Below are 27212 nucleotides of genomic sequence, written 5' to 3' on the forward strand. Positions count from 1 at the left end.
CTTCAATTTGTAGTGAAAATTGGTTTTCCGCAAGTTTCTAAATATTATTTTCTACAATAAGGGTATGTTTGTTTTAAACAATGAGAACTAATGGAAAGATATGCCTTCCTGAACTCGGCCATGTTTTCACTAAAAATTACTGTAATTTTGTCCTTTATGGTTAGCCATATACAAGTTTTGAAATGTAGATAGTGAACAAATCGAAGCAAACTGGTTTTAATTTTTATGTGGAAGACCTTACATATACTGTAATTCAAAGGTCCCAGTTGTAGAATATGAAGGTACTAAGGGCAAGGCAACACCACTTTGGACTGATACTCATACTATTGTCAATGCTCTTACTAATACCTTTGGATACCAGTAGTATTGCTTGACCATTCTAACAACTAGAAGTTGTATTCAGAATATATTCCATTGCAATTACCTGCGAGAGTTTTGCTTCGATGTAATTTAATTATGAAATTCACTGTTGCCACACAATGTTCATGAAAATTAAATAAAATTATACATCTTGCATTACTTATAGGGTAATTAGACTTGGAAGAATTTTCTCTCACCATTTTACCCTTCGTGTTGTGTCATCCCTGTGGCAGAAAAGCAAAGTAAAATAAACAAGCAAATCAGTTCATGAGATAATCTGACTCGGGAAAATATCAAGCAGTATCAGTCCTTGAATTTGAAAATGTTATCAGATAAAAGTAACAGCCCTAGAAAAGGCTTTCTATCAGCTTAATGTCTGTATTTACTATGTGCAATTTAGTAACCAATCATTTTTTCATGTATTTGTACAAGATATTTGTGAACAACCTAATGTAATCTTTCAGGTTCAAAAAGACATGATCGATGGGCATCGCCCTTCATTGCTATGCATAGAGGATCCTCTAACTCCTGGCAATGACATTGGACGAAGTTCTTATGGAGCACTGCATGTAAAGCAGGCATTTGAATATGCATACATTGTTCTCACTCAGGCAGTGAATCCACTGAACACTACTATTAATGATGCAAATAAATATAGGTACGTACTTCTGCTTTTTAAACATAACAATTTTTCTTTGCAAACACGGCTGCTGTTGCTATTACAGCTACTTCGAAAATAGTAATGCAAGTACATTTTGTCCAACAACACCTACTTTAATTCCATAGTTTTTCCCAGTTATTGCTAGTCTAGTTTCTTGATCTGGTACATATTATAGTATCATATACATATCAGAGTATTTTGTGTTAAACGTACATTCTTGGGACTGAAGTGTGACTAACTCACTCTCTAGCCTTCTTAAACCCGAATGTTTATGGTTGTAGCAACACAAGCCTTCCATCTGTCCCTATCCTGGGCAAGATCAATCCAATCTTTTCCATCCTTGCCAATTTCCTTTAGGTCCATCTCAATGTTATCCCTCGCCCATTTTGAAGTGTCATATCTCATTATTACAGTCACGGCAACCAGTGCAGGTCACTCGGAAAACATACTGTTAGAGTAGTTACTGTTGTAATTTTTGAACCATTTTTCAGTATTGATACATTGTATTGAATGATGTTAGTTACAGTATACAGTGGAACCCCAATTTTATGATCCTGGATTTTACATTATCCAGCATTACACATTCATCCTCATGGTCCCAATAGGACATAATGTTATAATATTTTCCTGGATGTTACATTTGCTCTTAGTTTTTCCTCTCGCTTCCCCGAGAAATGTAAACATTGAGGTTCCACTGTGTATTAGATGTACAATGATGTATTGTGTGAATCACTTGTGTATGTTATTAAATGTTGATTCTATTGACAGAAAAATGTTTTGGGAAATTTAAAAATTTACTAAGAATCATTTCTGATAAATTTTTTAGTTGTGTTGAATAGAGTGCATTACCTAATTCCTTTTCTCTTTCCTCCCTTGTTTTTACCAGTATATTGGGTCGGGTAATACGGATAACTGATGAGGTGATAGAATATCGCCAGTGGATACAAGACCTTTTTCCGATACCCAATCAGCCACAAATGACTCAGTCTGAGCCATCATCTACAACGCCAACGGAAGTGACAACGTTACCATCGTTAACATCCCCACCACCTGTCTCTGTGTCCATGTCGGGTCCGGTGCTAGTGCCGAACACGGTGCCACTGCATACCATGACGGGAAATCATCCAGCGATTCCAGTCTCTGTCCATATGTCAATGCTCCAGTTGCCCCTTTCAGTGCCAGTGAATGCCCCAATGTCATATCCATCAGTCCCTCGACATGACAATGACTATTTGTCTTCAGAGTCGTCGGCAACGTGTAGTGACGGTTCTGGCTCGACGCCGGAAAGTGTGGCTGGAAGTTCCAATAGTAGTGTTACCAGTGACACGGTGAGTGCATATTTCTGTGTACGTGTATGTGTGCAGTGAAATCTTGAATGTGGAGAGCTGTTGTCGCTTCATCACTCTTTTATAACCAGTTTTTAAGTTTTATTATTATTGGTGGGGGTTTTTGCATAGAGAGAAACCAGTGAAGCTTAAAATACCCAATTTAATTACCACATCTAGTTTATCATATTCATTGTATTTCATGTTATGTGCAGTCTGGTAAATATTGTTCCCAATCAAACCAAGAAACTCCAAATGTAATGAATAGCTGAAACCGTATGGTAAGATCTGAAAGAATATACTAAAAATTTCCTGACCACCTTATTTAAAATTTTTCGACCTGAAGGTGTCAGTTACAAAGATTTACTTTTGAAACGCACTTTTATGCACAGACAAGATAATCAGGACTGGATCAAAAATTAAACTGGAAGTGCATCCACTAGGAGTCCAACCTGAAAACACCTGGATTATAAAGCAACCATTATGCTGTCACAGTGCCTAAAGTGCTGGTTAGAAATAGCATTCGTCACCCAGACGAATCTCTTGCGAATTGAAAATTTATTATGGAATTATAGTTGGACTAGGGGTATGATAGAAAATATCAGTCTTGAGTTGAATTCTTCCCCAAGCTATGATTTTTTTCATTTTGTAAATTCATTTTTCTCTGTGCTAGAGCTATTTTCTAATTACCTTCCTTGTTGGGGGTCAGATTGCCACTTAATTTTACAGAGCCTTCAAAAAGTAACTACTCTGGATTATGATAATTATAAATAACCTGAATACTACTAAGATACTCATTTTTAATCAAATTTTCTCATCATCCTGGTTCTTAAATATAAATTATTGTCTTAATTTATTCTTAATTATCATAATGAATCTTCTTAATTCATTTTTAACTGTTATCCGTTAAAGATAAGAGAAAAATAATAAAATTGGAAAGTTTTGTTTCCTCTCATTAGAATGTTAGACTACAAATCTCATGTTTTTATCTTCAAGGGCTTTCATGTTTTGGGGAATGAAAGACATGATACCAAATTAATATACTGAAACAAAATTAATATACTGAAACAAAGTACTAATTTACCTGCAAAACTTTGTGTTTTCTTCCTAGTAATTTGGTGACTGCTGCTACCATTCTCTCAAGAGCATCTCTGGACATGTCCTTGAGAGGATTGTGGCAGTGTGCACTGAAATTAGATCACATGAAAACCAATTTCACAGATAAGTGAGTACAGTGAAACCTTGATTTTATGTTTTCCATGGGACCATCAAAGTTGAATGCATAATGCAGGATAATGTAAAATTGAGGAACGTTAAGTCAGGGCTTCATTGTATTATGTTTTTCAAGGGACAAAGGGAGGAAAACTTAAAATGTAAAGTATGGGAGATTTTTACATCATTCTGCTCCATTTTTACCATAAAGTATGGCGCTATAATGCAGGGAAATGTAAAATTAAAATCCTGCAACATAAAATTAGGTTTCCACTGTACTTCCTTGCAGTCCTTGGATTGGAAGTGTCAAATCTTAGTGGGGTGGAGTGATGGTTTAGCATGGTGACAGTCAGACAGCTGGGGATACGTTTTGCAATAATTTTGCCAGGTGGGGGATATCATCCTCTGCATCCTCCTTAACTTCGAGCACTGCTTTGCTTTCAATATTCATACTCTGACAGTTTTCTCAAAATATTCTTAATCTTGAAATATAACAGATGCTGTGATATGTGTGGGAAAACAGCTTTGGGACATTCCACGAAAAGTGGTCCTACTCCATGTGAATACTACAATGAATTAATCAGAAAATTATAAGTGTTTTAGTTCCATTAAGTTTTAAATGTTTGTGAATGCATATAAGTCGATTATTTCACTAACAAAAATTATTAGCATCCGTAGCACAAATGTAATCAAATTTTGTTACATTTTTGAAGTGCCAAACACGTAACACATTTTTGTTAATGTTTTTCATGCAGTCAGGCTATGTCATTATACTCAAGTTTCTTCTATTTGTTAGCAGACACCACAAAGTACTTCATAATTCTATGAAATCAGTTTATGAAGATTTTAATCCAATCGCTTGTCTAGAACCTAACATTTTGTGGATGCTGTAATGCATCCAGTTTGCCGGCAGATACAATCTTACTTACAAGATGCCGTTCTGCAGACAACTCAACTGAAGAAGAGACTGTAGTATCTGCATATTTTTGTATCCAATGTCAAGAACATTTCTATTATATTTGCTTCATATGCTCTTGCACTATACCTGTATTTTGTGCTCAATTTTTGTTCTTTTTTACTTATTGCATGCAGAAACTCCAGTATAGTATCATGTAGGAAGGATGTAGATGCTTTAGTTAGACATGTGTCCAGTTTCAGAACACACACACACACATATCGTCAGTGTTTGTGCAATAATTTCAGGGTAAAAGTCCCCCAAGGTTTTGTTCATGGTTGTAGGTGCTAAGCGTAATTACTAGTCTTCCTAGAATTGGGTTTCCACAAATAGTAGACAAACTTCTGATTCTTAGAATTTAAAAAAAATTGCTTTGGAGGATTCTTCAGCAATAATTTATCGTGCTTTGTGTATTTTTAATGTTTTTTTTTATGAAATACTTAAATTTTTTACGCCTTCAGCTTTTAATTTTGTTATTGTTTATGTGGATATTTATGTTCCATCAATGTGTCAACATCAGAATTGTGTATTTATGAAGTTACTTTTTTAATTACATCACACTCTTGTCAAAGCCGTTGGTTCAAAGAGAGAAGGCATAATTTGGAGTTATAAATCATAGCCTCGTATTATGTTCTATATATTTGCTGTTTAAATATTATTTTCTTCCCAGCATGAATATGTTTGTTGGTAGATGTATTTAAAGAAAAACTTATTACTTCCAATGGTTCAGATGGATGGATCTGGATTTGTTAAATATTCAGATTTTTCTAACAGCTTTGTTCTTAAGAAGAAGAAAAGTGGTTACGGTTGACAGCTGGTAGGATTAGTGCAAGTATTGTTTGAATTGATTTGCCAATATACGAGAGGTGCCAAGTGCCAATATTTTGGTTATTCAGAAGCAGAATTACATGGTGAAATAAACTTTTCAAAATTTGCATCTTTTCAAAAGATGCATGTTGAACTTTCAATTGAAATAAGCAGTTTAAGCAGAATAGAATTTACACATGATTGTAGTATGCTAAAACACACACAAACATTCATGATAGGTGTGGTAAACACTGTTTTAATATTGCAGAAGTAAAGTTTCTATGTTGCAAAACATGAAACTTTTATTTGTGCAAAGGCAAGCATATTTGTGTACTGAAAGTTAAGAATTTAGGACAAAATACAGGCACTAATATAATATTTCCATCCGTGACAATGACTTGTTAATTGTTCTATTAATTTTGGTGGTGACGCCACCAACCACCTTCAGTGACTCTTGAATTAAGTATGTGTTACAGGTATCAATTGCATGGTGTGGCCATTGGTGATAATGTGTTTAATATGTTGATGCGAAGTGTGAATTAGAAATTACTTTATGGAGCTTATATTGGTTGTTGGATTGTCTTCTTTGGAATGGCTGGCTTAGTTTCCTTCTCTGTATACTCTGGTGAGCTAGTGGTGTGTTACTGTACGGGTGTGTGTTTAAGAAAGAAAGAAAATGGTGGCTTGAGGTGCCTCAGCATTTGACACTTCATCTTATTCTACAGGACTCGGAAACCAACGTGGACCCAAGTCACCCTAGTCGAGGAGGATCACCTAACAACAACAGCAGTCCATCCCCAGGACCCATTCTCCTTGCTCCCTTTCCCATGACCATGGTGCCTCAGTTGGCGCATCAGCTTCGACCAGTCATCCCCCCAGTACCATTTCCCCCTGCTCACTTCCATCGTCCTCCTCAGTCACATTGCAGTAAGGGCAGAAGCCCACCTCACTTGGGCAGCAGAATAGGATGGCCCAAGCACCGCCGCTCCCAAGGTATTTTCCATGGTCTGATTTTTTTTTTTTTTTTAATTTAGAAACAATATCATCTGACTATCTTAACTAATTTGCATGTAACTAAGAGGATTACAATCAGTCTTCAATCATGTTTTAATTGCATTCTTCAATGTTGTTATAAATTTGCTCATCTTCTTAACAAAATTTGATGTGTCACCTGTGTGCTGTTTATTGGTGTAATGTATGCAACATGTGTCAGCCTTGCTTATGAAAAGTTGGTCAGTTTTTCCAGCGTGCATATAGGTAAAGTAGTTATTGTTACTGAATTTTCTCCAGAAATTACATTTTCTAGGTTAATTGTGGTGGGTTAAGATTAGGTTTCATTTAATTTTTGTTGTTTAGCATCGCTTTTCTGACACTTTTGGCTAATCGTGATGACGATATGATGAAATCGATGAAGGGACACTTGCAAATGTGTCTGGGTCGGGAGTTGAATCCGAGACCCCTGGTGTTGTAGCATGCTGTCCTAACCAATCTGCAACAGAGGTCAGCTGTCGAGATTGGGACTGGTCTGATACTAGTGTTAACAGTTTTCTGAATTCTTGTCACACGGGGTCTAATTATCTGAAACTGCTCAAAATGCCTAATTTTCATTTTTTGAACAATAACATTGTGGAGGAGAAATTAGTTTTGTGATTAACTTAGGATTGGTATCTGGCTCATCCCCAGTAAAGATTTCATCAGATTGTACATTACTTAAAAGTTTCAGCTAAATTACACAACAGTTGTAGACATATTTACAGCAAGTGAGAGAGAGAGAGAGATTGAGTGTGTGTGGGTATGTAATGAGTATGTAAACAGTGAGGTAAGCAAGTCTGGCACAGCTTCAGGGTTGGAAAATGGCCAGTAATGTTGGTAAAAGTAAGTTTTTGTAGTCTAGTTTATGGAATTAAAAAGAAAATCATTAATTTACTTGTTGTTCACAGGATCAGAGCCCCCACTTCATTAAACCTAAAACAAATAGAAATACTAGTTACAACATATGTGGTTCAATCATAGTTTGCTGTCTTGATTCAACAAAACAAAATCTAAATTTTATGAATATTACATGTATTATGAAATATGTCCATATCATATAATGACATTTTATGAGAAAATTTCTGCAATCTCGTATAGTAATTTCTATGCACCTTCAATCTGGAGAATGCCGTATAAAAGGCTGAATTGGTCACTCAAGTCTGTATTTTTTGTTTTTGTGACTGCAATTTGTGATTTTTCCTTCATTGCATTTTGAGCTAATTTTTTTCAGTTCAGGTTTAAGAGAAGGCATTGTTTTTGTTATTTTTCCTAGCCCAGTAAAATTCTTATTGTACTCACAAAGTAGCCCAGTTGCAAATGCTTTTCTTCAAGATTGCCTTTTTGGAAATGTGAAAAAAATTAAATAATTCAGTTTGAGGGTCATGTTTTCTTCTCAGCTTCATGTTATGATACATCACTATCTTTAATTACAGTGTGCATTTATTGAAAAACATAGTACAATAATTAAGACAATATATTATCTTCATAAAAATAATGTTTGTGTTCAATGAAAAAATGTCATGACAGACTATGGTCATATGGGATATTGGATAATATTTTTTTAAAAGAAGAAATCCAAGTTTCACTTTTAAAATGTTATTTTATCAATTGGCTGTAATGAAATTGGTTGTCAGTTAATGTGAGTAATTTTCACCCTTTGATGACTAGTTTCTATTAGTAGTTTCACCAATATGCTTGTATTGCCACATTACCAGTAAAGTACCAATTAATCTGACCAATCCCTAATTTTGTCTCTAAGGTGTTATTTAAATTTTTAGTATTATTTTTAATGAACAAAGTTTGATAATTGAATGCAGATAATTAAGTTGTGCAATACTAGAGATGTAATAAGTCCTCTAATTTTCATCAGCATGTTAATAGCTTGCACTTCTAGTCTAATAGGGTATTCAAATTTGTCTACATTTGCTACAATTGATTGCTGCTGGTAGAGACTAATAGTTTGCATCTGACTTAACCAGAACCTGGTTCTATAAAGTCTTCTGCACTCGTGAACGCAGCATTTACAAACAAGGAGCTTCTGAAAGTCAGGACAACTCATCACAATATGTAAATGCTTGCATTAGAAACTTTGCTCCTCCATTTTGACTTGCATAATTACGTGCAGTCATGAGTGACACGGCACATTCGTAATTTCGTCATTTTATAGTGATGAAAGCATCACTTTGACATCATCACCTGCCACATCACTGCTGTTTGTTTTTTCTTGTTTCAAAATTAAGGTGTTAGTCTTGTTTCCCATGCAAGAATTGCCCGTAGCTTCTGCTAAGTGACTCAAGCTGCAGGTCACGTAAAAGCAAGCAAAAACATCGCCCCACAGAGGGAGTTAGTTCTTCAGAATCAATCTGTACATCAAGTGTGTATTTTCCATTGCTTTTCTCCTCAAGTTATTATTAACTTTGGTAACGGAAAGAGATCAAAACTGAAGAAATTCATGATATATTGAACAGGAGAAACTTAATGTGCTGGAATATGTAATTATTAGGGGCATGTATATTTCGGTTTTGACGAAAGCACAAAATGTCATATAACACATTGTAGTGTCAATTTATCATGTTTTTGAAAGGTGCATTGTGTTACCATGTTCTGTCACGAAATGATGTGAAATAAAATCTTAAAACACAAAAAAAGGGGTTATTTACCGACTTGGCACATGCTGATGTCTGAAATATGCAAATCACGGAAAATTGATAAATTGTGCTCTAAGTATTTAAGAAGCAAAAATGAACTCCTTTGCACAGGAATAAACTTAAGACTCTGATAACTATATAAATGTGCTATTAGAAGTGAAATGTTAATTTTGTGTAATAAGTATAATTTTAAAATCAAATTTAGGTTTTTATTCACATTTTAACACTGAAATGCCATTTTATATCCTGCCTTTGATCCTGAAATATGCCAAGTTTTTGTATTTAAATCTTGATCTTTTATTAACCATAAATATGTGGCTCTAGTAATTAACTTTTTTTTAAAAGCTAATAACAAAGCATGATAGAACATTACATCCTGCATCACACAACGTAGGACATTCTCATAATCAGACAGATGTCATTATAGCAGATTACAAATATGTACTCAGAATTCCTAAAATCCACCGGGTTCATCAGGAAGAGGTAGTCTGTGATGAAACCATGGATGTGAAAAGAATGTAATTGCCCTTGTGATGAAGTCGTCAATAAAAAACGAATGTGTTTGTGTGTATCAATATGGAATAACCAAGCTGAATCCAGTAGTTCTCATGCCTCACGGCAAAGTGAAACATTTCACATGTTTTTTCCTGCCTTTTTCAAACTTCATTTGTAATTTCAGATCCCAGTTATTCATTTCTTGCACTTACTGATGATGAAAATTGGTAGCGAAATATGTTTTTCTTGCAAGGAAGGCAAGCCAACGAAAAGGATCACATTCAAAAGTATATACTCAGCTTGAAAATTACATTCTCCCTTTTTTCCACTGGCCCTTCATAAATGCAGTTTTAAATTTTCCCACATACTACACAAATCTTCTTGGTCCCAATGTAGCAAAATGCTATGAAGTTTTCCTGGATTTTACATTTTCCCCGTATCCCCTGAGAAACGTAAAATCGAGGTTGCACTGTGTAATTTTGTGTGTGAATGCAGTATATGATTATTAATAATAAACCTTCTTCACAGCATTATGCATTGACAAACCATAAACTCCTAGGCAAAGATGACTATAGTGTGTTTTCCTTTCAGACACTCAGCACTGCAATATGGACTACCGTGGGAGCCAGAACTCTAAAGGGAATTACTCATCACTGGGAGCTGGCAGCGGCGCAAACAATACCAACTCAGTCCACGGTGTTCCTGTCATGGTAACCGGGTCATCCACTATGCCAAGTAACATTAATATGAATGTGGGTAACCAGAGTAACTCAGGGATTAAATATCATCAACAAAGTAGGAAACGTAGAAAAAACATTGGGAATACGGGAAGTGGAAGAAGGGACAATAGTGGCAAGAGTAGTTACCAAGGACGATGATGGTCAGCCGGCCGGTGTAACAATGCAGGGATGATGCAGGTTGCCAACCTAACAGAACCTTTCGCCAGTAGTTGCGGTTGTGAGCGATCAAAGAATTTTGTTTATAAGATGCTTTCATAGGGTATATTGATGGTGATAATGCTTCGGACATCTCACCACCTTATTGTGGCACCGGCAGGACCTATGTGCTCTGTATGTAAATATTGACGCTGGCGTCAAGCGATTGACATGTTGGTAAAGCGATGTTTGTTGTTGAGAGTAGCATTTCCAGGAGGCAGACTGTGAAGGCATTTTTGTGATGACCTTGATCGAAGAGTGAAACGTCACAGCAAAACTTTACAAGAGCTGTTTCCTTTTCTTCTTCTCTTTCCCTCGTGTGTTAATACAATGTGTACATGTGTGTTAGGAAGACAAGCAGCCTGAAGTGTTTGTGGACATATTTGTGAGTGAATGCCAAGAAGTGTGCATGACGTTGTGAGCACATTGGTCTAAATTCCAGTGTTCCGAATGTGTGTGGTTACTATCAAAACTAACAAAGACATTTGCCTTCCATGCTAGTGACTGTTCACTTGATATGTGCCTCTGTGTCTGTCTTTCTTTATGAACCTTGAAAGGTGAAAAAATAAAAATGTGGATGTTCTTTAATATTATTATGAAGATATTTAAACTCCAAGATGGGTTGAAATATTTTTGTAGAGGTTGAAAAGTAGACAAACGTTTTTATATTTTGTTTGTCACATTAGATGGAGATGCATATTTACTTAAGAAGTGCCATGATAACTGGCAGTTTTACGTGTCACTTCCCTGTAATTTTTGCTGCTCTTGACGGTGATTTGGGTTTGAACATTGCTTTGTTTATGTAACATGATCAAGCCCAAGTGTTTGTTCTGTGATAATCAGAAAGCAGAGAAAAACTCGGCTGTAATATTTAAAACACTGCCATCATTGTTGAAATTATTATCTGATGCCTTAATTTTTTCCTCCTTATTGATACAGTTGCTGTAATATTCAGGAAAAATGAAGACTATTTGTAAATCAATTCACCAAATATCGCTTCTATATTGACAACAATAATGTTTCACCCAGTATTTTAAACTTTCTTCTAAATTATTTCAGTCTTTGAAACAGCAGCTGCATTTATGTGAGAATAGTAACGTTACAGTTGCCATTTCCACTAATAAAAGGGACAGTTTATTCTTTTTTTTTTTAAAAAAAAAATCTGTTTTTCTTAGACAGGTTCACACATACACATAAATGCTATCATGGGATATTTCTCCCATTATTGTTGTGACTTGAAAGATATAGGCATAATAAGTTTTTAAAAAAAGAATTCTAATAAATTGGATGTTGTGAATGTGTAGGAACAAAAAATGAACTCAAAATAAATGTGCTGTCTCTTTATCTGTATGGAATTAAGTGTGATAACCAAATAGTCCAAAATCAACTGAACTTTACACGTATGTACATGAACACATTACATATGCAAAAAAAAAGAATATGTAGTTTATTCTTCAACTTGAACAGTAACTTCTCATTTGAATTCTGGTGTGATGGTGACTGAAATCTTATGTTTTACTGTACTAAAATTAATAGTGCATATTTGTAACTGTGTCTTAGGATGAAGTAAAAACATTAAAAAATATATAAAGAAACAAGATTAAGAGATATCAGTCACAAAGTTTAATGTGGCAGTCCTCCAAGTTGAACAGCGTCAGTGCCAGGGGACTACTAAATAGTCAAAGAGTGCTATTCACTTATGCCAAATATTTCATTGTAGTCATACAATTATTCATGTGTTCCTTGTATGTAAGAGAAACAGGGGGAGGGGAGTTAAAATTTTGGATATAGGTAACCAAAATGTGCATTTTCGTGAGTCGTAATGTTGCATATCAAGTTACTGGTGTTCGCTGTTGAGAACTGTAAAAAAAAAAAGAAAATCTAGATTGATTTGGTCCATTCCACATTTTTTAAAAAATTCCCATTAAGTGTTATAATGGAAAAAAATGTTAAAACAATATGTCCATTCGGTCATGTTTTGCTGTATAGATACACTTTTGAGATAATACAAATGAAAAAAATAGTTTTCAAGTAAGTCAGAATTTTGCAGAACGTTTTTCAATTTTTTTTTGTTCCAATTAATGTCGACATTATGTTCATATATTACGAAAACAGTAGTTCAAAAAAATGAGAAGAGGATCTTTATATATGTGTGTTGTGTATGTACATAAAGAAAAAAAAAACATGCCTTTGAATATTAGGGTACAAACAATGTAGTCATAGTTACAAGAGATGTGTGAAAAAACAAAACAAAAAAAAAAGATGTATGTATACAATCTGTATATAGTGTGAATGTTGGGAGCTGATGTGATGTTACTAAGCCTGAAGAGGCCAGGCTGATGCACATGTGTGTCATGTGTGGAGGCCTGCTGCATACTGATGTTAGAAATTTTTTCTGTGGGTAATATTTTGTATTGCAGTTGAGTCTTCCGTGGTATAGAAAAAATCCCACCTTTATACTCCAGCCTTTGTCCGTTAATAGTTTTATCTTTTTGTTGAAAATGCTAGAAATCTTGTGCCAATGGGACGTATCATTAGAGATTGCTTGTTGCAATAGGAAACGTCTGTCCTCAACTGTTATCTGACAAAGTCCATTCTGACAAGACACAACCACTCGGGAATGTAACAAGAGAAGAAGAGAAAATGTTGCATTGTACTTGCTATCGCAAATGACTAACTTTTTTTAAGTGATTGTGACTTTAAAGTTATATCTATTATTACTGCTGCTATTAAAAAGTTGAATATTTTGAAACATGTAAATATTGTAATATTTCCCACAGACATTCATAAAACAAAAAGAGAGAAAAAAAACAAAAAAAGAATATTATGTAAGAAGTTTGACTGAAAATATGCTTGTTAATGTGATTTTTTCTGCAACAAAAAAAGTATAAAATAATAAAATCTAATATAAATATTCTCATAAAAACAGTGATGATAAAATATTAAAGTGGATATTTCTTTACACTATTTCTGTTCCACTGTCAGATATACTTGTTTAACTTGGGAAGCCAATAGATCTCTCATACTGATCATTAAGGGTTGCTAACTTTGAGTAACATGCATGTGATTATGTTGCTAGCATCATAGTTCAATTGAAGTCCAAAGTAATCCTATTGTGCCATAATAAAGTGCCGACTGACAGAAAATTAGAAAGGAAAATGAGCTACCATGAATATTCTCTTGTTTATTTTATTTTTATTTTGTTTCATAGTATTTGAAATTAATGCGATTGTGTACAAATTAAAAACGTTGTTTTTGTAAATCATAATTTAATGAAGAAGCTCAATTTTTTTATTTTTGTTTCGAAGCTATCAGTTGGCAACCCTTTCCTGCAAATAATTAAATTCTGTATTTCTCAGCTTTGCTTATCTTGGTTCAAGTTTTCTTGTTTTATTTGATGAACGCCACTTTGTTTGCCATGGAAATTACTTACAAAACTGTTCTAAATGTTCTTGTAGCTATTTTAAGTTCCCTTTCCATTTTAGTGGTTTGTAAGGGAGGTGATGTTTTAAAGATTTTTTTTTCCAGATCTCTGCTTTATTTCATTAGCAAAGACTGATTCAGTTAAGATGGAGCTAGTTGTATCATCTGTGAAATAAATTGCAAGCAAAATGGTTAAGGAAAAGTGAAACTTTTGTATGTTATGATGAACTTTTTATTTCTTACCCTGTTTGTGTGATTCCAAATTGTCAGTGTGAGGGGAGGTTTCAAACATCCCTAGTAAAGAGTCATCTGTGCAATAAAAATATTTTGAGGCTGTTTTGTCCCAAGAAACTGTTCTTACCTTTTGTACACAAATTATGGACACAAGCTGAAGAAATTGTAGTACCTTTTTTGAAACAATAAAACTCCTTTCGGAAAAATATGCTTTTTATAATTACCTTGTCTAGTATTTAATAAAATAATTTGCAATTTGTTACTGTGGTGTTCATCAGTATGCAACTGATGTGTTATAGTTTGTTTTATAAATGTGTCTTTTTTTAACTCTTCAAATTCCGTATGTACACTACTTCTATGTAATGTGAAGTATAGTTTTATAATGACCTCCTGCTGAAGGCTAATGTAAGTAACATCACAGTAAGGTACAGCCAACAGCAAATATCTTAGAAAGCAAATTGTCTGTCACCATAGTCACTCATTTTGTTCCCTGCAATGTGGGGTCCTAGAATTGAAACAAAGCACCAATAAGCAGAGAATAGCCTCTGCTCCAGGGTAAGTACAGGGTGACAATTAATGAACTATATGAATTAAAACTGAAATTAGTGACAAACCACTTAGTACACAAACTGTATTGCACATGTAAACGGCACTACAGACATTCGGATTGAGGTTATGACATGTTCGATATGCCTGCCATCTCTGGCGATGACGTGGCGTAGACGAACAGCAAAATTCTGCATGACCCGCTGAAGTGTCGAAACATCGATCCTGTCGATGACCTCCTGAATGGCAGTTTTCAGCTCGGCAATGGTTTTGGAGTTATTTCTGTACACCTTGTCCCACAAAAATGAGTCACGTGTTCAGATCCGGGGAATATGGCAGCCTGCCTGCTGTACCGTGACATTTTCACTTGCAAATGGCCGACATCAACATGTTGCATGCGCATACGAATTCCCATCATGCCCTGTGGCCAGCCACGCAGTTTGGACATCATCACTTGAACCGTTCAGAAATTATGACTGTTTTATTTCTTATAGTTCATTAATTGTCACCCTGTACAATTCCATAGAACAAAGCAGAAACAGATGACAATAACAATGGACAAATGCATACTGTTAACCTTTGCTGCTGATAGTACATTGTAAGTTGTTATACATTAGTAGTAGTCAGTGTGCGAATGAAGCTTTTTGCTTGGGTGGGTGGGGGATGCTCACTCAGTGGTGTACTTGTGATTTCCTTTCTGGGAGGAGGATTTTTGTGCATTCAAATTTTGATATGTAGTAGTCAACTAAACTATTGCATTGCAGTTCTTAGAACAGGACATTAGCCTAGAACATTAAATCTTTTGATAACATTAACAAGTAATTTAGAAACGCTTACTATACATTCTAAGAAAACTTGACCAAATTTCTATTGCCTGTTCAACTCGATGACTGCGTGCGGCAATAAATGTGATCCATCTGTAAGGAATAAAGTTGACGAAATCATCTTATTATACGAGGGTCACTATTTATATTTTGAGCCTAACAATGAAAAAACAGGAATTTGGCATTGAAAACTGCTTTATTGTTTTTTGAAGTATTCTCCTTTATGGTCAATACACTTTTGCATTCGTTCGAACCATTTGTCAAAGCAGATTTTCCAATCTTCTTGAGACACCTCCATAATATGGTTTTTAAACGCATCAACGGCATCTTCCGCCAACGAAAATCGTTGTCCACACAAGTTATTCTTGACATTCTTGAACAAGAAGAAGTCATTGGGTGCCAAATCAGGACTGTACAGTGGATGACCCATCAATTCGATTTTTTGACTGTTCATAAAGTTGGTTGTTAGACGAGATGTGTGACAGCTGGCATTATCTTTATGAAGAATGATCCGACGGCGTTTGTTTGTTTTCCGTATTTGACAGAAGACCTCTGGCAAACAAATTGTTGTGTACCATTCAGAGTTGACCGTTCTACGTTCCTCTAAAGGCACAGTTGTCACATGACCAGTTTTCCCGAAAAAACAGGCGACGATTTGTTTCGATGTGCTTCGAGCGCGAACAACTTTTGTTGGATTGGGTTCATCTTGAATCACCCATAGTGTCGACTGCTGTTTACGTTACGGCTCATATTGATAGATCTATGATTCGTCACCTGTTACCATCTTATATACGTCTTTTGAAGCACCACGATTTTATTTATTGAGCATTTGTTTGCACCAATTGAAGCCAGCGTCTTTTTGAGTTTTTGTCAAATTGTGTGGGATCCAACGAGAACATACCTTTCTCACAGCTAAATGATCATGTAATATTTTATATATGCTGGTGGAACTAATGCCTATGGTTGCCTCAATCTCACAGTATGTCACATGACGATCTTGCAGTATTAGGTTTTGCACAGCATCAATGTTTTCTTGAACAACAACTGATTTTGGACGACCTTCGCAAATCTCGTTGGTGAGCGAATGGCGGCCATGATCAAAGTCGTTATACCAGCGTTTCACAGTGGCAAAGGATGGGGCTTCATTGCCAAATGTGGAAGTAAGTTGATCGATGAACTCTTGTCTTGATAATTTACGTCGAAAATCGTAAAAAATCATCGCACGAAATGTTCACGAGTTAATTCCATTTTATTGTTGTCGCGCAATCTCCAAGGCAACATAAACAACACAAATGAAGCTATTGACAAAACATTTGAAGTACGTTAAACGTCAAATCGCGCCCAACTTCAATCAGTTTTGCCAAGGCTCAAAATATAAATAGTGACCCTCGTATTTGCCGTGCTGGTTTTCGTAGTTTATGTACACTAGTCTGAACTTTTTGAAAAACTTCTGTACCCGATGACAGTGTAAACAAGTAAAGAATGACTGTTGAAAAATAGAATTTCAGACCTGAAGTAGAATGAAATTGTTTCAACAGTTTTCTCACTTTCTTTAAGGAGGATAAAACTGGCAGGGATTTTAAAAAAAACTCTTTCACATTTTTAAAATTTGTCAAAAAATGGGTATCAATTTTGTGAAACAACTTTTTCTTAATATTGGATAATTCTACAAATACAATATTAGTCTTGTTTTGAAGCTCTTTGCATCTGTTTTTTAAAATCCATTGTAAATTCATATTGCGAAACAGATTTTCATTCAACAGAGTAAAGATGTACGTCGAACGTGGAAACACTGCACGCAGTTAGGTCCGTTGAACCGTGGAAACTTCGGGCTGTCAAAGCAAGTATGTGCGCGTGGGGTTGCCACGTTCCACATACATCTTTACTCCATTGCATAAAAATCTATAAAATCGGTTGATTTTACTCTAAATTGTTCGCTAAGCAGGGTAGCAGTGGGTGTCCTAATCATTCACCTTTGGCCCTTCACTTCTAAAACAAACATTGGTTACATGAAAAAGTAAAGTAAAAATATAGCACCGACCACTAAACAAAAAGTCCACAGGTAACTATTTTTGTTATATTACGTTGTTTTCCTGCCACTGGGATAATGAATATGAGCTATGGAGGAAGGCAAATGGGTGCCATAAGTGCAGTGAAAAAGTGAGTGCTGAAGGAGTAAAGATTGCGGTGCCTTGTGACAATATTGACTAGTATTAGTATTGTCAGTTTTGAAATTAATACCCTAAAAATTTTCAATTGGAAGTGATGTACCATGATAAAACTGTTAATAATACAGGAGCAGCAACAGGGCCCAAATTTTACGTTAGTCCAAATTGTCGTAACCTCATGTTCCTTTTTCACAAACTATTATAGTGGAACCACAAGCAAAAAAAAAACCTGCGCAGACCCGTGACTCCTGTGCAGGAATGCTCCCACGTGAAGGGGAGGGGGAGAGTGGACCATGCTTCCTTATGGGCCGAGCTGAAGGGAAAGCTGTGCAGGGACTTTTCGTCCAAGGTTTTTTTCCCCTTGTAGTCGCACACTAGGTACATGAAGATTAAATTTTGACATAGTAGTCTCAGAGTACTCGTCACTTTTAGTTAGTACAGCGCAATACGATGACATAGGTCTTGTGTTTGAATCCCAGCCTTGTCATGGGTGTTCTTTGTGCTCCCTTCATCAATTTCATCCCATCATCACTCATCATATTAGCAATTAGCCAAATGTGGCAGAAAAGTGAACCAAAATAAACCAAATCAGTCGTTATCACTTCAGCACAGGCTTTCTGATAATCAGTGGCATGCCTAGGATTTTTGACAATTTAGTAGTCTGCTCTCATTTTGCCATTTTTTCTTGCCTTTGATGCAGTTTTTTTTCTTATGAATATTGGTCCAAAGGGGGTTTATAAACCCCAACCAGACCCACTTTGGGCACACCACTGGTGACATATTATTTAAACTCTCTGTTTTTTTGCAATGAGAGGTTCTGAAGTTTTAACAAAACTCCAAACAAACTGCTGACAGCTTCTGCATTAGCATACATAAAAATCCAGTTTATATAAACGTGTAGGATGAAAGAGAAAATGAAACAAATTGTCGTGGACAGTTTGATGAGCAATACTTTTGGATCCTACTGTACAGAATAATTTATTCCACTTGTAATACTGTAGTAGCTTCTTTCCTAGGAGATGACTGATTGATATTGTAAGTAATATCACATTCAATAATGAAGAGCAAGCTGGTCATCTCAAATGAAACAAAATTCCCGATATTATTTTTAATGTTTTAATCTGGTAGTTTCTATATTATTTAGTTTTTTCAGGATACATGTGGAGGTGACCAGCTTGTCACCTCCATGTGCACGCCTATGGTTGAATATGACGATTTGGTTTTAATAAGTCTTTTGATCGATTTAGTTTATTTTACTTTTCTTTTCTGCCACTTAAGGCTAATTGCGAAGATGGGGATGAGTGATAATATGATGAAATTGACACTCTCAACCATGCCCAGGTCGGGATTCGAACCCAGGACTCCTGGAGTCATAGCACAATGTGGTAACTAGACCTCGGATTTTTAGGTTCTAAAAAATATGCTTTTAGATTCCTAATATAGGCTCTAAAAATCCTAAAATAGGTTCTAACAACCTTAAATTAGGCTCGAAAAAACCTGAAATAGGTTGCAAAAAGACTTAATTTGGAACAAAATTCCTGAAAAATACTGATTAGATACGTACAGTCCTTAAAAACGAAATTTCACAAGAGCCCTAATAACCAAATATTAATTTTATAAACAAATTTTAATTTCTTTATATCATTTTCAAAATTATCTACAAATTATATAATACTGCACTTGTGCTGTTAGAGAAAGTTACTTGATGGCAGTGTCGTACGCAAGGGGGGAGGGTTACGGGGTTTAAACCCCCTTTGAACTTGTGAAATATGAAAAATGATTTGGGAAAAATTCAAAATGGCCAATTTATCACATCAAAGATCTACGACAATACTATAACTATTACTACTACTACTGCTGCTGCTGATCCTACTACTACTACTACTAAAAATAATAATAATTTGAATTATTATTTTCCATGCAGCATGGAGAAAAGCACAGCATTAAAAACACACGCTTCTTTCAGAGTGAATGCCTTGAAAATAAACACGAATTCTTGAAAATAATATATGAGTGCAACTATGATTTAAAAGAGAAGAAAGTTGTTTTGTATCTCAGTTGCAACGATGTTTAATACCTGGCGTATGCAGGATTTTTTTTTCGGGAGGAGATGGAATAGTAAATGTGGATAGCACATGGCTTTTGTTTTGGAGGGCATGATGCATAATAAAATATTTCGTAGTTTTGGAGCTTTTCAGTCTATTAAAATTGTATTCAAAGACAAAAATGGTAATCGGGACTCACTTGAAAAGAGGTTTCGCATTTACACATTTTGATTTTTTAAAGTTCTTAACGGAATTTTATTTGAAAATTCTGATTTTCTCAAAATTTCGATAGGGGCTGTAAACCCATCAGCCACCCCTATACGTACGCCATTGTTCAATGAACATGTATTTTTTTGTGTGAACAATGAGAATTAACTAAAGAAAGCTCTTGGTTCGTTCTAAGCGGCTAATGTATAGACAAAGGCTAAGCGGACAATAATACAGTCACCAGTGCGCCTTCCCATTGTTTACCAACTAGACAATTATTCAAACGACAATCAGCTTAACTATTGCAAAATGTGTTGTTGGTAAGAACAGCCATACAATCCAGATGTGAATTATCGGGGACATTTACTTCAATTTATTTTAATATACTTTCATTTTTTCATGGATTTTCTTCACACTTGAAATGTCTCACTTCCTTGACCAGACAATTATTTCGTAACAAAGAAACAAAAAAATGCTCCCAGAATTTGATAAAAATGAATGACTAGAATGTGATTTCGTTCAATTGCTTTCATAAATACTATATTTATGTAGATCTCTACTACTTAATAGTAGATAGTAGTGGTATTAGTAGTAATTCAGCTAATTAATTAAAAGTATTATTAATTAATTATGAGTATTAGCGTATTATTTAATTAAAGTATAATAAAACAATGGTAGTGTGAATTTGGAGAAGGTTTTAGAAATAACCCTCCCGCCTTGATAGAATCCTGCGTATGCTACTGCTTGTTGGTATGAAAAATGAATTACGTATGTATACGAGGGTCACTATTTATATTTTGAGCCTAACAATGAAAAAACAGGAATTTGGCATTGAAAACTGCTTTATTGTTTTTCGAAGTATTCTCCTTTATGGTCAATACACTTTTGCATTCGTTCGAACCATTTGTCAAAGCAGTTTTTCCAATCTTCTTGAGACACCTCCATAATATGGTTTTTGAACGCATCAACGGCGTCTTCCGCCGACGAAAATCGTTGTCCACGCAATTTATTCTTGACATTCAGGAACAAGAAGAAGTCATTGGGTGCCAAATCAGGACTGTACGGACGATGACCCATCAATTCGATTTTTTGACTGTTCATAAAGTCGGTTGTTAGACGAGATGTGTGACAGCTGGCATTGTCTTGATGAAGAATGATCCGACGGCGTTTGTTTGTTTTCCGTATTTGACAGAAGACCTCTGGCAAACAAATTGTTGTGTACCATTCAGAGTTGACCGTTCTACGTTCCTCTAAAGGCACAGTTGTCACATGACCAGTTTTCCCGAAAAAAACAGGCGACCATTTGTTTCGATGTGCTTCGAGCGCGAACAACTCTCGTTGGATTGGGTTCATCTTGAATCACCCATACAGTCGACTGCTGTTTACGTTCCGGCTCATATGCATATATCCATGATTCGTCACCTGTTACCATCTTATATACGTCTCTTGAAGCACCACGATTGTATTTATTGAGCATTTGTTTGCACCAATTGACGCGAGCGTCTTTTTGAGTTTTTGTCAAATTGTGTGGGATCCAACGAGAACATACCTTTCTCACAGCTAAATGATCATGTAATATTTTATATATGCTGGTGGAACTAATGCCTATGGTTGCCTCAATCTCACAGTATGTCACATGACGATCTTGCAGTATTAGGTCTTGCACAGCATCAATGTTTTCTTGAACAACAACTGATTTTGGACGACCTTCGCGAATCTCGTCGGTGAGCGAATGGCGGCCACGATTAAATTCGTTATACCAGCGTTTCACAGTGGCAAAGGATGGGGCTTCATCGCCAAATGTGGAAGTAAGTTGATCGATGAACTCTTGTCTTGATAATCCACGTCGAAAATCGTAAAAAATCATTGCACGAAAATGTTCACGAGTTAATTCCATTTTATTGTTGTCGCGCAATCTCCAAGGCAACATAAACAACACAAATGAAGCTATTGACAAAACATTTGAAGTACGTTATGGTCAATAATGCCAGACGATTCCGTGCAAACGTCAAATCGCGCCTAACTTCAATCAGTGTTGCCAAGGCTCAAAATATAAATAGTGACCCTCGTAATTTACTGCAGAATATCAGGGTGGCTACTTACTTGGAATTCCGGGAATTATGCATGAATTATTTGCTCTGGAAATTATTCATGAATTTTGGCAAGACATAAAAAAATGTACAGCCGGATGTTTTCTCTAGTCCCATTTTTTCTCCGTAGGTGCGAAAAATTGCAACTTTTATTAATCCAAATCCCATTAAATTTATACATGCCCTGAGGAAAGTTTCTCTCAGTTTAGCTTTTATTTTTACTTTTTTTTAGGAAGAAAAAGAAAGCTACATGGAAAATAATACAAAATTTTCTCAATCCGTAAGACGGAAGATTATTACAAAATAATATATCTTGAAGTTGATTCGGTAATTTTTTTGGTATATTATAATCATACAAACCCGTTACATTGTTAATATTTTTGTGTGTGGAAGGGAGGGATAGTCGGTAATACAGTATGTAACATTCTTATTCGTACACACGGAATTTCAAAGAAAATGCTTTAATATCTGAAAGGAAATACACTTTTCTGAAATTGTTTCTTTACAATTCAATAACAAATATCATTAGGAACATAAAATTTTACCCAAATTCTGTATAACCAATGACAATAATAAATTACATGAAACTGAAAGAGAAACATGCCATTTTTTTGTACAACTTTTCTATTCGTACACTTAATAATATAAAAGAAAAAAGTATATTCAGAGCAAATTGACTGACAGTTCTAATACTTTGATGCGTATTCTTTGGCTTTAATTACTTCTTGACACCTGCTCTTCATAGAATTAACCAGTTTCCGACATGTTTCAGAGCTTATTTTATTCCACTCGGCTTGCACAACAGTTTTCAACTCTTGTTTGGACTTGGATACTCCGTGGAGGCACATAGTGGTTCGGATCCCACTTTAAACTGTAGGTCCAGTCCTGACTAGCCGTACTGTGCATAAGTGGAATTAAAACACCAATTCAATCAATCAATTAAAGAAAATTTGAATGCTGAAACATTACTTCGCAAGGCGTGAATGTCAAAAAGGACCAAACTGACACGAGAGTGAGCAAGGCTGCACAGATGTTTCAAACCTGCCAGTCATGGAATTATTTCGCCAACAAACCTAGTAAATACCTCTGTGAGATATAAAAATCCTGTAAAACCTAAAAAAATATACAAAACCTAAAAAAAGGTTTAATTTAGGCACGCAAACCCAAAATAGGTTCTAACAAGCATAATAGGTTATTTTAGGCACTATAAAACTTCGTCAGTTGTTTCGTTTTTTAATGAAACGCTGATATAACTTATTATTTCTTATTTACTTGCAATGGAAAAAATAGGTTAAAAACCTAAACTCCGATTCTATGCTCCGAGGTCTAAAGTAAGCGTCAAATCTCCTGCATATGGCCATATGATATGGCATTAGCCAATAGCAGCGCACTGCAGCGGTGCCATGTCGAAATCTCACAAGGAAAAGAGACAGCGTGGTTGAGCGAAACACCTTGTCACGGAACTAGGCAACGCCGCACGTCTGTTATTCGCTGGTGCTGTTCAGCCTTTCAAGGCCATATGCAGGAGATTTGACGCGCACTATAGTGGTAACCACTCTCTCTGCCACGAGGGCCAGCTTAGTTGTTTCAATTATAAACACCGAACACTGGCTCATGGACATAAATATCTCAATATTTTTCTTTCTTTCTCTCTCTCTCTCTCTCGACACCTTTCAGCGCAGGACCACGCTCAACCTTGCCCCCTCCATACGTCAATGAAAAATTCCCGTCCCGATCCCAATTTTCGACAGTCAGAACATTTTCCACATAAGGAGAATTTCCGGAAAGCCTGTCCCCCCCGTCACGTTCTGAAACTTTCCAATCACGATTGCGTAAAATCTAAATTCAGTTTCCTCCAAAATATCAATTTTTCCGTGGTTCGTACAAAATCACAAAAGAATAGGCGCATTCGTCCATGGCTCTCTGTGCCCTTGGGTTAAAGATGGCCATCATTCGTCACGTTAGCAGCCTCCTGTAAATATTCACAGATTATTACCGAAAACTTCACTCCAAGAGAAAGAAGAAGATTCTGAGTGAACGATATTTCTGCTGCTGTAACGTCATGATGATACAAGAGTATTATTAATAATTATAATTTAAAGTGATTTAATTCAAAATTAACAGCAGTATGGCCACTACAGTTGCTGATGTCCATAGTGATTTCAATTTGTAAGTTATTATATTTAATTTAAAACACGCTCAAGAATTATCACAAACAATAAATTTCTAATCTGAATTATGTTTAAAAAAAACATGTTTCAAGTGTATTTTTTATTTATTATGATGATTATTATTATTATTGCGAATTTTGTATGTATATGAAGGATGTGCTTTGTTATACGTTGGGAAGGGTTGCATTCAATTGCATTTTATGCAAATAGACCATACTGAAATGGATCCGGACTAGCTACCTTTCGTGATGCAGTTGGTAGCGAATTGTGATCCGAAACGAAGGGTCCTTGGTTCGAATCCAATTTAAGATATGGCCCAAGTCCCATTTGTTTTATTTCGATTTCATCATGCTACGAATGCAATTTTTGGTACTCGTTTACTATGGGTGTGACACCTATAAATAATTTATTTCGCACTTTTTTGCATTGCTGACGTACTATTTTGGAATGCCGAACATTTCCTAAGGTGAAATAATGCATTTCTAACTAAGATAATGTCTATTTCTTACATTTACGAGTACTTACTGTTATTTGTTACTTCGATTCTGTAACACAAATTATGGCGATATTGAACTGGTTTTCTTCAAATTAACAGGAAAAAGTACTTACGGAAATCATTTTGGTAACATTATCGTATGAGGGAAAGGGATTCCTTCAAATTTACAGGAGAAAGTACTTACGGAAATAATTTTCTTTAGCATTGTGGAAGTTCCTGAATGTAGATTTGATCCATTTTAATGTGAATGCGTGTTGTTTTCTGCGAAAATCTCTGTCCGACACGCTGTTTCTGCTCCCGCCATTTGCTTTCTGCACGAGAGTGCAATGTTCCGTGTGTTAAGATGATGCAACCCCGTAGCCAGTGTTTCAGCCTCGCCCTGTTTTCACTAGAACATGACGGGTCGAGTATTTTTAATTATTTTTTTTTTAACTATGCTTGCCTAACCCAACTTAACCTAACGGAAAATGTTTTTTGGGGCTAACATGAATGGTTTTTGGGTCTAACGTGATTGGTTTTTGGGGCTAACTTGAATGGTTTTTGGGGCTAACGTCAATGGTTTTTGGGGCTAACGTCAATGGTTTGTGGGGCTAACGTCAATGGTTTGAGAGGCTTACATCAATGGTTTTCGACATATTAGCATAATTTCAAATCCGGGCACGAAAGTAGATATTTTCCGGTGAACGAGGTTGCAACACTGCATAAATTGACAAAACACACTCAGAATGCCCCCTAAACCAGTAAGCTATCACGGCCATAATGTGTTACAGATTCGAAACAACAAGTAACAGTAAGTACTAAATCTAAGAAATAGACATTCATATGCATTATTTCACTTAGGAAATGTTCCACATTCAAAAATAACACGTTAGCAATGTAAAGAAGTCCGAAATATATGATTCGTAGGTGTTTCCCTCATACGATAATAGTACCATCATTTTCTGTAACGTACTATTCTGGAATGGGGAACATTTCTTTAGGTGAAATAATGAATTTCTAACGAAAATAATGTCTATTTCTTATATTTACGAGTACTTACCGTTACTCGTTATTTTGATTCTGTAACACACATTATGGCGATAGCGTACTGGTTTATCACATGTTGTGAGGGTGTTTTATCGATTTATGCAGTGCTGCAACCTTGTTCACCGGGAAATACCTACTTTCGTGCCCAGATTTGAAATTATGCTAATACATCGCAAACCATTGACGTTAGCCTCACAAACCATTGACGTTAGCCCCACAAACCATTTTCCGTAAGGTTAGGTTAGGCAAGCATAGTTAAAAAAAATATACTCGACACGTCATGTTATAGTGAAAACATGTCGAGTTTGAAACACTGACTACGGGGTTTACGTCTAACCCACGGAACATTGTGCTCTCGTCCAGAAAGCAAATGGCGACAGCAGAGACAGCGTGTTGGACAGAGATTTTCGCAGAAAACAACATGCATTCGCATTAGAATGGATCAAAACTACATTCACGAACTTCTACAATGCTACAGAAAATGATTTGTGCAAGTACTTTCTCCTGCAAAAAGTAAGTAATCCGTCACCCCTATAGTAAAGTGTTACCTGCATCCCGGAATCGGTGGGAAATTTAAACTAAAAATTATTTTTGTTTGAAATTTTTGAGTCCAAATTTCCCACAGATTCCAGGCTCCGCCCCTGGGGTAATTAACCTACTGCCCGCCTCCGCTACACTCCACTCCGGCTACCAGGTTTTCTCTATAGAGTCCCTGTTAAAGGCATGTTAGAAATTGGCTGGGGTCACCTGCCTCCAAATGAGCCCCAAACTTTTAAATTTGAAGAAATCCGTTTCCAGGATACGGAAAATGATTTCCAAAATTCTACAATAATTAGTCTTTGTGCTAGGAGAAATCATAAAACAATATGAACCGTTATCATTTTCATTTCGAAAAAGTCAAATTTAAAGATAAAATGAGATGTTAGAGGTACCTTGCGCAAAACTGTCCATTTTGCATGCATCACGCATTACACAGACTCGCACCGAACCTAACTACAAAAGCATGTAGTGATATTATTTTAATGTTAAAACTAAACAAGACCCTCCTAACCGAACCATGTATGGAAGAAAATATTCAATCATTATGTCAGAAAAAATTACATACTCCCTCTGTCCCATAATTATTGTCCAGTATACCTTTGTTTGTTTCTCATAATAATTGCCCGATATTCAAACTGTGACATTGGTGTATACAGAAGAAGAACATGAAACAAGGGAATGAGTCATACAACTTTACTACTCAAGGATCAGTACAAATTGTGCTTTCCATCTGCCTCTTCGTCTGTCATTTCCGTACTACCATTTTGGCATACCAGACTATAATTATGGGACAGAGGGAGTATAAGAATATGGAAGTGAAAAACCAGTGTCAAGGAAACACGCAATAAGTAATCGCTAAAACTCTGCAGTATGTGTTAACAGACGTAAATCTAAATCGAACCATGTAAAAAGTGCATACGTAACATGGTGAAATCACTATAAAACAAAGGAACTTGGGCCGGTAATTCTTCCAGTAAGCATTTTTTTATGTTGACAGTAAGGACCAAAAATA

At 35.8% G+C, this 27212-nt stretch overlaps 2 protein-coding genes across 3 annotated transcripts in view; both read left to right on the forward strand.

Annotated features, from left to right (window-relative positions):
- The window catches only part of LOC145980346 (terminal nucleotidyltransferase 4B-like), an 80397-nt gene extending 66104 nt beyond the window's left edge, over nucleotides 1–14293 (forward strand). The window contains exons 6-9 of one of the 2 annotated variants that reach the window (XM_083113401.1): nucleotides 825–1018; nucleotides 1908–2349; nucleotides 6046–6313; nucleotides 10087–14293. In XM_083113401.1, coding sequence (XP_082969527.1) covers nucleotides 825–1018; nucleotides 1908–2349; nucleotides 6046–6313; nucleotides 10087–10373 — 1191 coding nt within the window. In that variant the 3' untranslated portion in view covers nucleotides 10374–14293. The remainder of the gene's footprint in view (nucleotides 1–824; nucleotides 1019–1907; nucleotides 2350–6045; nucleotides 6314–10086) is intronic. The other variant, XM_083113402.1, reaches the window with a different exon arrangement.
- Nucleotides 14294–23987: 9694 nt separating this feature from the next.
- Sac1 (phosphatidylinositol-3-phosphatase SAC1) overlaps nucleotides 23988–27212 on the forward strand; it is a 48171-nt gene continuing 44946 nt past the window's right edge. The window contains exon 1 of the mRNA XM_083112964.1: nucleotides 23988–24136. Within this exon, the coding sequence (XP_082969090.1) occupies nucleotides 24096–24136 (41 nt within the window). The 5' untranslated portion in view covers nucleotides 23988–24095. The remainder of the gene's footprint in view (nucleotides 24137–27212) is intronic.

Source organism: Lepisma saccharinum, chromosome 27 (assembly GCF_977018435.1).
Source record: "Lepisma saccharinum chromosome 27, izLepSacc3.1, whole genome shotgun sequence".
In the NCBI taxonomy this organism is placed as follows: Eukaryota; Metazoa; Arthropoda; class Insecta; order Zygentoma; family Lepismatidae; genus Lepisma; species Lepisma saccharinum.